At 49.8% G+C, this 12,190-nt stretch overlaps 1 protein-coding gene across 1 annotated transcript in view; it reads right to left on the reverse strand.

Moving 5' to 3' along the window:
- Window positions 1–12,190, reverse strand: part of LOC117561282 (zeta-sarcoglycan) — a 488,658-nt gene that overhangs the window by 73,476 nt on the left and 402,992 nt on the right. Inside the window, exon 5 of the mRNA XM_034238581.1 lies at window positions 647–769. Within this exon, the coding sequence (XP_034094472.1) occupies window positions 647–769 (123 nt within the window). The remainder of the gene's footprint in view (window positions 1–646; window positions 770–12,190) is intronic.

Consider the following 12,190-nt stretch of genomic DNA (forward strand, 5'->3'; position numbering starts at 1 on the left):
GTGGAACATTTTAATATTAATTCATGGTTTTTCCATGATTAGTTACATAGTTTATGCAGCACTAGGTCATTACAATGTCATAAATATGATTATACGTCATATTTAGTTGCACAATTAATCACAGTTTTCTGTGTGTCAGACAATGAACTTGACCCATTATGCCTTACGGAATAGCCTTTCAATTGATCCAACCTGCACAGCATTTTTGTTGCCTTTAAAGATTCCCTGAAGAGTTTTCTTGTCAACAAACAAAAGCAAGGTTTACATTCAGTTTAATTCACCGGAATGCATTGAGTCTATCCTTTGGCTTTATTAAATGTGTTGGACATATTTCCGTCCTCATAAAACATGAAAAATCTGGGTACTTTAAATAAAAAATTGTTTGCATCCATGTTTATCTGAATTGTCTTCCCTGCACATTGCTGCATGTATTGGTGTTTACTGGCACCAGTGTATCGGTGGGATAGTGTGAAACCACGGACAGGACTGTGTTTTGTATCACAAGCAGGAGCCTACTACTGTAAGTAAGTCCACAGACGCACTTGTGGTGCAAAACTCCACAGGGAAACATTTTTGGAAAAACAATCTGTAGTTCAAAAGCACCATTATGTAATATTGTGTACAGTACGTGTTACACTGTGCTTACCTGTGACCCTAAGTTTCTCGGTGCCGATGGTGATCTCCTCTTCATCTGCGGAGAACAGAACCGTCTCTCCATCGGTGCTCCTCACCTCAAACCTCTGACACTGAGCCTCCACCATTTCTGAACCTGAGGAAAAGGGAGAGAGTGAGAGGGGTACAGGGTTAAGATCTATAGCAGAGGAACATTCAAAGAACATAAAACGAGTCATCTTGTTGAGTTTATTTTTTATTTTGTTCCAAAGCTCCTTACAGAACCATCAGTGGTTTATCTCGAAAGACCACATACTTGAACTCTAATCCCCCTGAAGTGTTGTCTTTCTGTGAATGCAGTGCAACATTGGGAATACTAACATGATCCATGCTGTTGTGATACGTAATCAGTAGGGCCATATAGAAAAATGATTTAGTCTGTGGGGCAATTTCCCACGTGGAATAATCCCCAGAACAACAATGCTGGTTGAAACTACTTTCTTCTGAAGAATCAGTCGATATGGAAACTGTTGGCAGTGTGCTCTTTGGATTATTCAAAGTAACGGAGGGCTGTTCCTGTAAAGGGAGTTATTCAATGCTTTAAGAACCAAGCACTGAATTCCATTAACTTCCATTGTACTCCGGTTGCAGTATAGAAAAAAAAAATGAATCTGCATCGCTAGATAATACAAGAGGTGCATTTTTTTGTTACTTGAGTAAAGTGAAGGTTTTATACATAACTCATGGAAACAAGATGGTGGGAAGTTAGGTGCTGTTATACACACGCTGTCAGTAAAGATACAGTGTAAGCTGAGACCTCAGACGTGAAATTAAACTAACAAAAGTCAGTCAGGTCTGCGTTGTGTATTCATAAAGTCCCTGTAAAACTTGTGCATAATAACTTTTCTCTTAATTTACATTTCAATTCATGATTGTGCTTTAAGGATAAATAGTATCCTTTGAAGAGAAATGCCTGGTGTGAAAAAGAAAATATAAAGCCTAAATTATACATTGAAAACAATATTGTGGACTAACTGCATAGTTTCTACCTCATGTGGAGGCACTCAGACTGACACTGAGAGATTTTGATTGCGAGGTTCCTGTAAAAAATGAATGACCTATTCACAGTAATAGTATAAACACATTTACATCCATTTACATAGTGTTGTGATAAGGGGGTCACAGGTTCAAACCCCACTGCAGTCAGCATGTCGTTGTGTCCCTGGGTGTTACATGCTCCCTTTTCTGTTGTCTTCTCTAGCCTCATCCCAATACCCCTCCTCGACTCCTCTCTTCCCCTCCTCCGGGACTTGACCCGGAAATCGATCAAGACACGCCATTTTGAAGGACGTCCCAATGCCTGAAATGCACACGGAGGAGTCGAGGAGGGGTGAGGGAGAAGGGGTGCGGGAGGAGACGAAAGGGAGGATACACGCGAGCAGACTACGCGGAAGTGTTTTCACTACCCGCCCCCACCTTCACAGCTGGTTGATTTCAACAGAGGAAAACCGACAAATGAAGCTTAGCGCAAGTTCAGACAGGAAGACCTATCACTCCGTATTGCACGTCATGGCAATACTCGCTCCCTGCACTAAATGACAGGGAGCGCCACTCCTCAGCTAACCTATCACTCCCCTCCATTTACAAGCCTAATTATCGCACCTGTTAATCCCTCTATATATGCTCTCCCCTTTCCTATCAGCTGTCTTCCAGGTGTCAACGCGCAAGCAGCAGCAGGGCTTCGTCCCAGCTCCAGGCAATATTCATCAGCTCCGCAGTCTTGCGGATTAAGCTACAGGCGGCGTCCCCCAGTCGGCTAGCGGTTCCAGCCGGCCGCCCCGCAAACCCGGACGCGGGAGGAAAAGACAAGGAAATCGGGCTCCACGGAAGTTCCTCCGGCTAATGGAAATGGGATACTTCACGCAAACAATTGACGCACGCCTTCAGTCTCTCAAGAGGGCATCCCTGGCATCAGGGCCGCTCAAATGCGGCGCTTCCGGCTTCACGCGGAACGGGTCCTCATCGCATGCGAAGCTTTACCCATTCTGGCTTCAACCACAACCCCTCCTGCAGGCAGGCAGGGCGTAAGCTACATCCCATTGAAGCTACTTCCTCCTCCTGCGCCTCACCTCTAAAACAGGCGTCAGGGTAGCACTGGCAAGAGGCAGTTGCAACAAATTCACGATATGTTTCGTATATTGTTATGACATTTGGGTCATGCAGAGTGAGATCGCTACCCCTTTAAGAGAGGGGTGTGGCGCGTGCATGTGTGCACGGGCATGGTATGGTAGACCGAGCGGGATACATGTTTTCTAGAAATAACGAGGCAGCAGAAAAAGGAAGGTCTGTGATCTTGCGAATCTATCTTGCGAAACAGAAGAGCTAAATAAATGCAACGACCTCCCAAGAAGAGCTCGCCTCTCTCCAGTCTTTCCGATGAAATGGGTTATTGAACCCGAAGCGTGTTGCTTCTGCCCTGGGAGACGACAGAGAGTCATCCCCCCCGTTTCCTCGACTACGGTCTGGGAGCTGACAGGAAGTTCAACACTATGCATTGCTACCTTTAGTTCAGGGTTAAGGTGAGTCCCAGCAGGCAGTGTTGGGTGTAACGTGTTACAGTATGGAATTCAGTAACATATTACTTGCATTACTAATGCAGTTCGGGTAATTACTACCCATTACAATGCTCAGTAACTAACGCAGTTTCAAGCTTCAACACAGTGTTACCTGAAATAAATGGCGTTTCGTAGGGCTTCTTTTCCTCAATGACCAAGTCGCTGCACATTATCCTGTTTATGACACGACCAGATACTAAATAAATTAGGAATTCATTCCCAATATTAATTGAATGATTATTGACTGAATGATCGTATTTTTCTCTTTTTCTTCTCCACTAAGAAATATTCCGTTTCTCGTTGCACCAACGGCTGGATCTGCGACAACAACATCTCCTCGGTAGTAGGGGTGCAACAACTAATCGACTTAATCGATTACCAAATTAGTTGCCAACTAATTCAGTCGTCGATTCATTGGTGACGTCATCACGTGTGTTTTACGCGCCGTTAAGTTCCAACGTATTGGTCTTTTATCGGTACCGGAGACATTTATAAAATATATGTCATGTATTATTGCTAAAAAACATTATATCGCAGTCTTAGTGTCGCCAACTCGTTTCTAAATATGCAAAAGACAACAAATGCGTCTTTGATGTATTTTCGATCAGACGAGATCTCTCTCCCCCGTCTGTGTGCGAGGGGGCGGGGCAGTTTACACACATGCAGCTGCTACATGCAGCAACACACTGCGGAGATGGCGGAGAGAACGCGCTCCGAGGTGTGGTTAAACTTTACCCGTCTCGATGTGGACAATGCTCGTTGCCAAAAGTGCAATAAGAGTTTAGCATGTAAGGGCGGGAACACGAGCAATTTGTCTAAACATTTAGCAAAAATGCACCACATCCAGACGGAGGAATGTACCGGGTTCGACCGTCTTTCTCGCAGCTCTGTAGCCCCATCCACGAGTAACGTTTCCACGTCAGGTGTTCTGTATGCTAGCAGCAACACACGGAGTTAACTACATTATACAAACATGGGTTAATGATTAGAGGTAACTGAGTTATTTAGTTTGTTAAAGTTTCAGCTATTCTGTTTACAGTCTGTTGACAGATTACTTAATACGATTTGTTAAATGCTCAGGGCAATCTCGATGACAAAGATCAATGTTCTCCCTTTTCTACACACGGAGATAATGTAATCTTAATAGTGTGCAGGCCAAGGCTGGCTCTTCAAAGCAGATATTAACGACGTGCTTTAAAGTTCCCATCATCGTTCAGCGGAACTCTTTCAGCCAGTCAAGTAAGGAGAAACTACGTGTGCACCGGCTATTCGGGTAAATAATATTAATAGCTGTCTCTCCCCAGTTCAAATCACCCACTGCTCAGGGAGATCTCCTCATGCATTGTCTTTACGCATCTAGTGTTCAAATACAACATTACTAAACTACAACTCCGCTCAACTGGGAAAAGAGAAGAAGAAAGAAGAAGAAAGAAGAAGAGAATCCTCCAGGAGCACAGCGTTCCTAATCATGAGGAACTATAGGCCCAGTCACACACCTGGAGTTCCTAGGCATCACATCAAGCTCATGGTATTAACGTTCCTCTAACCAAACTGCGTGCATCCACATAAACGTCTTCAACGACAGTTGCTCCTCCTCATCGGGCATCCGCCGGCCTCACGACGACCGCGTTTTCCCCGACTTAAGGACGTGCACCGCACATCCTCCGTTTTGGGGGGGACATCTGCATGAGATCATCCGCATAGCGGCACACTCAGATTTCCACTATTGCTACACATCTATTATCACACTCGCTGGATCTAACACTAGCGTCCCTCAGAAAAGAAGAAGTCAATCGAGACGTCAGCTTTTCTGACATATCCTTTCATGCCAGCCATTTTAGCTTATATCTTAAGCACTGCAAATGCGGCGGCGCCTGCTCCGTCATCGCCGCCCGCATCGACTCCCAGTTCTGCCCTTATAAATCCATGATCAAATTCCCACAGCTTAGACCTACCTCTAATCCTCTCTCACCATTATTCCTTATCTCAGGGAATTTTCCTTTAACTCAACGACAGTTCAATATCTATTTAAAACAAGTCCTCATTAAATCCGGGTTATCACCCCTTCTATACACGGGGCATTCCTTTAGAATAGGCGCAGCTACTTCCGCTGCTAATCAAGGTGTCTCATCCTCATCCCTGCAACAACTCGGACGGTGGTCCTTCTCCGCTTTCTCATCCTACATTCGCCCTGACCTCAATGCCGTGCTGGCTATCCAAAGGTCTCTCCAACCTTAAAATTGGTACGTATGCATATAACTGGTGGTGGTTCCTAGCATGTCAGCACGTATGTCGCCCCGCGGCTCATGTTTATTCCTGCATATCTAACCCTGTATGTCCAGGTTGTAAAACCTTCAGGTCTGTATAAATGTGTCCCTGCTAAGGCAGGTTGCCCCGCACGTTCGGGAAGCCCTGCATGTTCCGGGCGCCCCGCACGTCGGGTCGCCCGGTGCGTCCGGGATGCCCCGTTCGCCCGGGATGCCCCGTACGTCCGGGACGCCCTGTATGTCCAGGATGCCCTGTATGTCCAGGATGCCCCGTTGGTCCGGGACGCCCTGTACGTCCAGGATGCCCTGTATGTCCAGGATGCCCTGTATGTCCAGGATGCCCCGTATGTCCGGGACGCCCTGTACGTCCAGGATGCCCCGTACGTCCGGGAAGCCCAGTATGTCCGGGTCGTTAACCTCCGGTCCGTATAATGTGTCCCTGCTAAAGTCAGGTTGCCCCGCACGTTCGGGAAGCCCTGCACGTTCCGGGCGCCCCGCACGTCGGGGCGCTCGGTGCGTCCGGGATGCCCCGTACGTCCGGGACGCCCTGTATGTCCAGGATGCCCTGTATGTCCCGTACGTCCGGGACGCCCTGTACGTCCAGGATGCCCCGTACGTCCGGGAAGCCCTGTATGTCCAGGAAGGATGCCCGGGAGGCATCAGATGTTTAAATTATCACATGTATTAACCTCTCATTTCCATCCATAGATTTCCACTGCATCCCACAAGGTAAGATTCTTCACTTTCAGTACTTCATACTTCATTCTTTTGGGGGTTCATCGGAAACGGTTCTTCCCTTCCCGATTGATATCCTACAAAACCTGGGCCTAATCGCCAAAACACCATTTCATTCACTTGTTATAAACTGTCATCATTATGTTTCATTTATATAATGTGACCGATAATAAAAATGTATTCCATACATCACGTCTCTCCTGATTGAACTGGAAGATGAGTGGAAAAGCGTCACATAAATGTATAAGTGCTCACAGCTCCGTGGGAATTATTATGTGCAATTCATTTCTAAAAGGCTTTCACATTACTATAATTATATTTGTATTTAAATGTAGGCTACATTTTACACCAAAACGGAACACAAAAGCAGGACCAACCATCATACATTGAATTCCTTGACTAACAAGAGAAAGATTAATTCATTTAAATAAATGTTTAACAACAAATGGGCCGGTTCTAAGGGGTTGTTCAGTTAAGCCCGATGAGAGGGGATACAACTGTGCATATGTCATCATTAACAGACGTCGTTTAAGAGTGACGTTTGAGTGAACGAGGATCCCAATTAATACCTGAGGACTCCTCTGTCCTCGCGTCACCTCCTCGTGTCTCTCGCTCGCATCTTACGGAAGCGGAGCTAAGATGCAAGGAAGGGACGCGAGTGAGGGAAAGGAGGAGTCGAGGAGGGGTATTGGGATGAGGCTACAGTCTCTCTGCTGCGCAGGTACACCTGGTCCGCCCCTGGCTCCGTCTCCCCCAGGTGTCCTAATTCCATTCAGCTGGGGACTTAAAAGGAGAAGCTGGAGGAGATGAGGAGTCTCTCTCTATCCCTATGCCGGAAGACTTTGTCCGTGAACATTATACTCTCTGCTGTTTAGGATCTGTAGATCCCTTGTGTTACTTTGTCTATATGTGTACTCTGGAGGACCAGGTAGTTCTCATTCATAACACTCCGTTCGATGTCTCACTATGGGATGCGCCTCATCGCGGAGCAAACAGAAGCATCAATCTCATTACGCTAATCCTGATTGGCTGGTGATCTTGACGTCAGCGTCAGGGAATCCACCCCCTATAAGTAGCTTGCGCTAAGTCGCATGCGTCATTCAAACACCTCTTCTCGCTTCAGAGCACATCTCGATGGTAGCCGGGCTAGCTTAACAGTCCACAGACTGAACCCAAAGCTAACTTTCGGTCGACGGGCGCTGGCCGGCTACTCTTCTGCTTCGCAAGAAGACTGTTAATGCTAACACACCAGTTAGTATTACAATCGACCTCGCCGTTTCTTTCCTCGGAAATTAAGGTAAGGGTCCTCTCCACGCCACGCGGCGAACAAGATGGACGCCTCTCTCCCTCATACCAGAGGAGTCAGGGACTCGGAGGCTCGGCTCTGCGGCTGCGGGTTGAAAATATCAGGCACAGACTCACACCAGGTCTGCTCGTCCTGCCTCGGGCTGGAACACGCCCAGGAGGCTATTGACAACCCCGGCTCGTGCGGGCATTGTGCCCGCTTCACCGTAAAGAGCCTCCGCCGACGGTTAGCACGCCAAGCTAGCTTGTCGGGACAGGACCCCCTCATGTCCGCTGATTTGCCGGCTGGCAATCAAGACGCGGGGGCGTCCGCCCCAGAGATTGAGCCCCGCACTGTGTCGGTCTGGGGCTCATCAACAGCGGCAGCTGCGGAACCGGAGTCCCGCGCCGTGTCAGGCTGGGACCCGGTGGCGGCTAGAGACGCGAGAACGGAGCCCCACGCTTTACCAAGCTGGGGCTCCCGGTTGGACCTCACCATGGTTTCGCCCGCGGAGGATGTCCTGGAATTGGATTATATGGAGGACGAAGAGGGTGCCTCTGAGTTCCTCCTGTCTGATTCGGATGAGCAAGAAGACGATATCTTCGTGTCATCGGCTCAGGCTGAAAAGCCGGGAGCGATGGCTGCTCTCCCGGGCGATAGCACACCAGCTTCGCCCTGTCTGAGCATGGACCTGCAGGCCGTGTGTCAGCGTGCCGCGTCCAGACTAGACATCCCGTGGCCCGAAATGGCCAAGGAGACCTCCAGGTCCCGTTACGAGGGGAAACATTTTCCCCAAGCAACGAGGACAAAGAGGCAACTCCTTCCGGTCTTCCCGGAGATGTTGGATGAGGTGTCGGTCTCGTGGAGAGACCGGCCCTTTAGCAACAAGGCCCCAATCCAGGGTGCCTCCTCCCTAGACTGTGACGGTATGGAGAGGCTCGGCCTGCTCTGCATACCGCCTATGGAACCGCTGGTGGCAGCCCACCTCCTACCGAGGCTGGTCCCGTCACCAAGTAGGAACCCCACGCTGCCAGCGAAGGCGGACCGATTCCAGTAGCGTTGTCCGCCAGGGCTTTGAACGTTTCCTCGCTGCTAACCGCATACCAAGCGGAGCTCTGTGAGGATCTGTCAAGCAATCCTGGATCGGCCGTTCTGGACGAGATGGCCGCAATCACAGACATTTGTCTCCGTGTTCAACGCTGCGCCGTCCAGGCCACGGGCAAGGCAATGGGGATCATGGTGGTGCAGGAAAGAGCTAGATGGCTCAACCTCACCAACCTCCCAGACCGGGAAAAGGAGGATGTGCTAGACATGCCCATCGTTCCCGAGGGGATTTACGGCTCCGCTCTCGCCTCCATGCAGAGGAGATGCGAGTCAAAAAAGAAGGAGGACGAGGCCCTCCACCTCTGTCTCCCTCGAAGGGTCCAGCCGCTGCCTTCACAGCGGCAGTCCTTCGCCCAAGGTGCCTCGAACCCTGCTCGGTTCAAAGTACCAAAACAGCAGAGGTCGCAGCCCGCCCCGAGTCCCCAGCCCAGGCAGGAGACGAGGGCGAGTTGGCCTAGAAAATCTCCGGTTCCGGCTGCAGCCCAGGCGCAGCCCAGGCGCAGCCAACCCATAATTTCGGCCCGCAGTCGAGGAAGAAGAAGCGGGCGGCCTAACAGCCCTCCCTTCTCCCCTCTGTGACAGAGCTGGAAGACCACGGTTCCCCAGCTCTAGATGTGTTCCCGCTGCCTCGAGAGATGCGTGAACGCCATCCTCAAGTCCGCAAAAACACATGTCACGATATTGTTGTTGTTTCTCACATAAACCATAAACCTCTCTCAAAATGCGGATAATAGACGGGTCTGTGAAGGCACCATCGTCACGCGCATTCACAGTGCCGGCTGGGGTTGTGAAGGCACCACCGTCACGCGCATGCGCAGTGTCGGTGGGGATTGTCAAAATGGGGTACCACCGTGTTCAGACACTAGAGGGCCCCATAACACAACAAATAGAGACTCAGAGGGTAAAATACGTGACATCTCCGCTGGCTCTAAGGAGCATACAGTGGAAGATGCTCACAACATCTGCTTGGGTTTTCAAGACAGTAAAACGGGGCTACAGACTCCAAGTCACCGTCACCCCCCCCTCGCTTCTCGGGCATTCTGTATTCACAAGCCCGAGGAGAGTCAGCCCATATTCTAGAGAGAGAGATCCTCTCACTTCTAGAAAAGAGGGCTATATCTATAGTACCCGCCGAGCAGAGTCAGAGCGGCTTTTATTCCAAGTATTTCCTCGTTCCCAAACGGGGAGGGAACGGGACTCGGCCAATACTAGATTTGAGGGTTCTGAACAAATATCTAAAAAGATACAAATTCAGAATGCTCACTCACACATCTCTACTGCGTCTCGTGCGACAAAACGACTGGTTTACATCAGTCGACCTGAAAGATGCATATTTCCACATCCCAGTATATTACTCACAAAGGAAATATCTGAGGTCCGCATTTCAGGGGATCTGTTACGAATACAGAGTACTTCCCTTCGGTATGTTTCTCAGTCCAAGAGTGTTTGTACGATGTACGGAAGCCGCGATAGCCCCGTTCAGACAACAGGGTATTCGCCTGGCGACCTACCTAGATGATTGGCTGCTTCTCGCACAGTCGGAGCAGGAGGCTATTACGCAGACAAATGTCCTCGTAAAGCACCTGCTCAACCTGGGTTTCATAATAAACACAGAGAAGAGCATGTTGTGCCCAGCACAGACTGTACTCTTCCTGGGTTTACGCCTGAACTCGGTGCCCTTTACAGCCCGCCTGTCAGCGGAAAGAGTGAAAGCTTTCAGAGCTTGTCTCGCTCATTTCCAGCTGCGCAAACATGTTCTCTTCAGATCATGCCTGCGGTTACTGGGGCTCATGGCGTCAGCCATCCTGGTCGTACGACTGGGACGCTTACACATGAGGGAGTTTCAGCGCTGGGTAGCCGCTCTAAAACTAAACCCCACGCGTCATGGCGCGCGGAGAGTAATGGTTACTGTGAAATGCATAAGGGCACTGCGCCACTGGCTGCACCCGACTTTTCTAGTACGGGGCGTGCCTATGGGTACTGTCCTTTCACGGAAGGTGGTCACCACGGACGCATGTCTGACAGGCTGGGGAGGTATTTACGAAGGTCGTCCGGTGAGGGGTCTCTGGAGCAGAGACCTCCAGCGGGCGCACATAAATTACCTGGAGCTTTTAGCGGTGTTCCTCACCCTAAAACGCTTTCTGCCTTTTCTCAGAGGACATCATGTCCTCGTGAGGACAGACAACACGACCACAATATCGTATATAAACCGCCAAGGGGGTTTGCGTTCTCTCCAGGTACACATGCTGGCACGCAAACTGATCTTATGGAGCGGCAGACGTCTCCTCTCTCTGAGAGCGACGCACGTACCAGGAGTGATGAACCTCGGGGCGGATCTACTGTCCAGAGGTGCACCACTATATGCAGACTGGACTCTACATCCAAGGATTGTGAGTCAGCTGTGGGTGTGTTACGGCAGAGCCGCGGTAGATCTGTTCGCATCAAAAGAAAATGCTCAATGTCAGCTATTGTTTTCAATGCGCGATTTAAACGCACCGTTAGGCGTGGACGCGCTCGCGTACGTTTGGCCTCCGGGCCTTCCCTTCTGTACGCGTTCCCACCCCTGGCTCTGATACCCCCAACTCTGGCCAGAGTGAGGGAACAACGCCACACACTTATCCTGATAGCTCCGCACTGGTCCGCAATGTACTGGCTGGCGGAGATATATCAGCTGCTGTGCGGGCAGCCATGGCAGCTCCCACTACGCAGGGACATACTGTCTCAGGCGGTGGGGGCGATCTTTCACCCACACCCAGAGCGCTTGGCACTATGGGCCTGGCCCGTGAGTGGTACAATCTGAATACAGTGGGACTCCCTCAGAAGGTGATAAACACTATTCAGAGTGCGAGAGCTTCCTCCACCAGGTCTCTCTATGACTGTAAGTGGAGGGTGTTTGAGGAGTGGTGCCTTCAAAAAAGGACACATCTCTTTTCAATGTCCTGTCGGGGTGATTTTATCATTTCTACAGGACTTAATTGATAAACACAGAGCTTTCTCTACGATCAAAGTGTACCTGGCTGCTATTGCTGCATGCCATGTGGGCTTTGAGGGAAAGACGGCTAGCCAACATCCTTTGGTCTGCCGTTTTATGAAAGGGGCTCACAGGCTCCTCCCTGTTTCCAGGTCACTGGTGCCCTTATGGGACTTGGCAGTGGTTTTAGATGGGCTCACTCTAACCCCATTTGAACCCCTTGAAGAAGCTGACATGAAGCACTTGTCACTCAAGACAGTGCTGTTACTGGCCCTGACATCCGCCAAGCGAGTCAGTGACATTCATGTGCTATATGTACATCCTTCATGCACTCAGTTCGCCCCAGGGCAAACGAGAGTGTTGTTGAAGCCCAACCCTGCCTTTATACCTAAGGTGGTTGGTTCAGGTACCCCAATTGACATTGAGGCATTTCCTCCGCCGCTGTGTTCCTCCGGGGAACAGCAGCCGGATTTGCTGTGTCCAGTCCGTGCTTTATGCACCTATATGGACAGATCAAAAGAGTTTCGTCATAATGACCAACTCTTTGTGTCCTGGGCTAACCCTCAGAAGGGCAAGCCCGTTACTAAGCAACGGCTCTCCC

This window comes from Gymnodraco acuticeps, unplaced genomic scaffold (genome assembly GCF_902827175.1).
Source record: "Gymnodraco acuticeps unplaced genomic scaffold, fGymAcu1.1, whole genome shotgun sequence".
NCBI classification, from domain to species: domain Eukaryota; kingdom Metazoa; phylum Chordata; class Actinopteri; order Perciformes; family Bathydraconidae; genus Gymnodraco; species Gymnodraco acuticeps.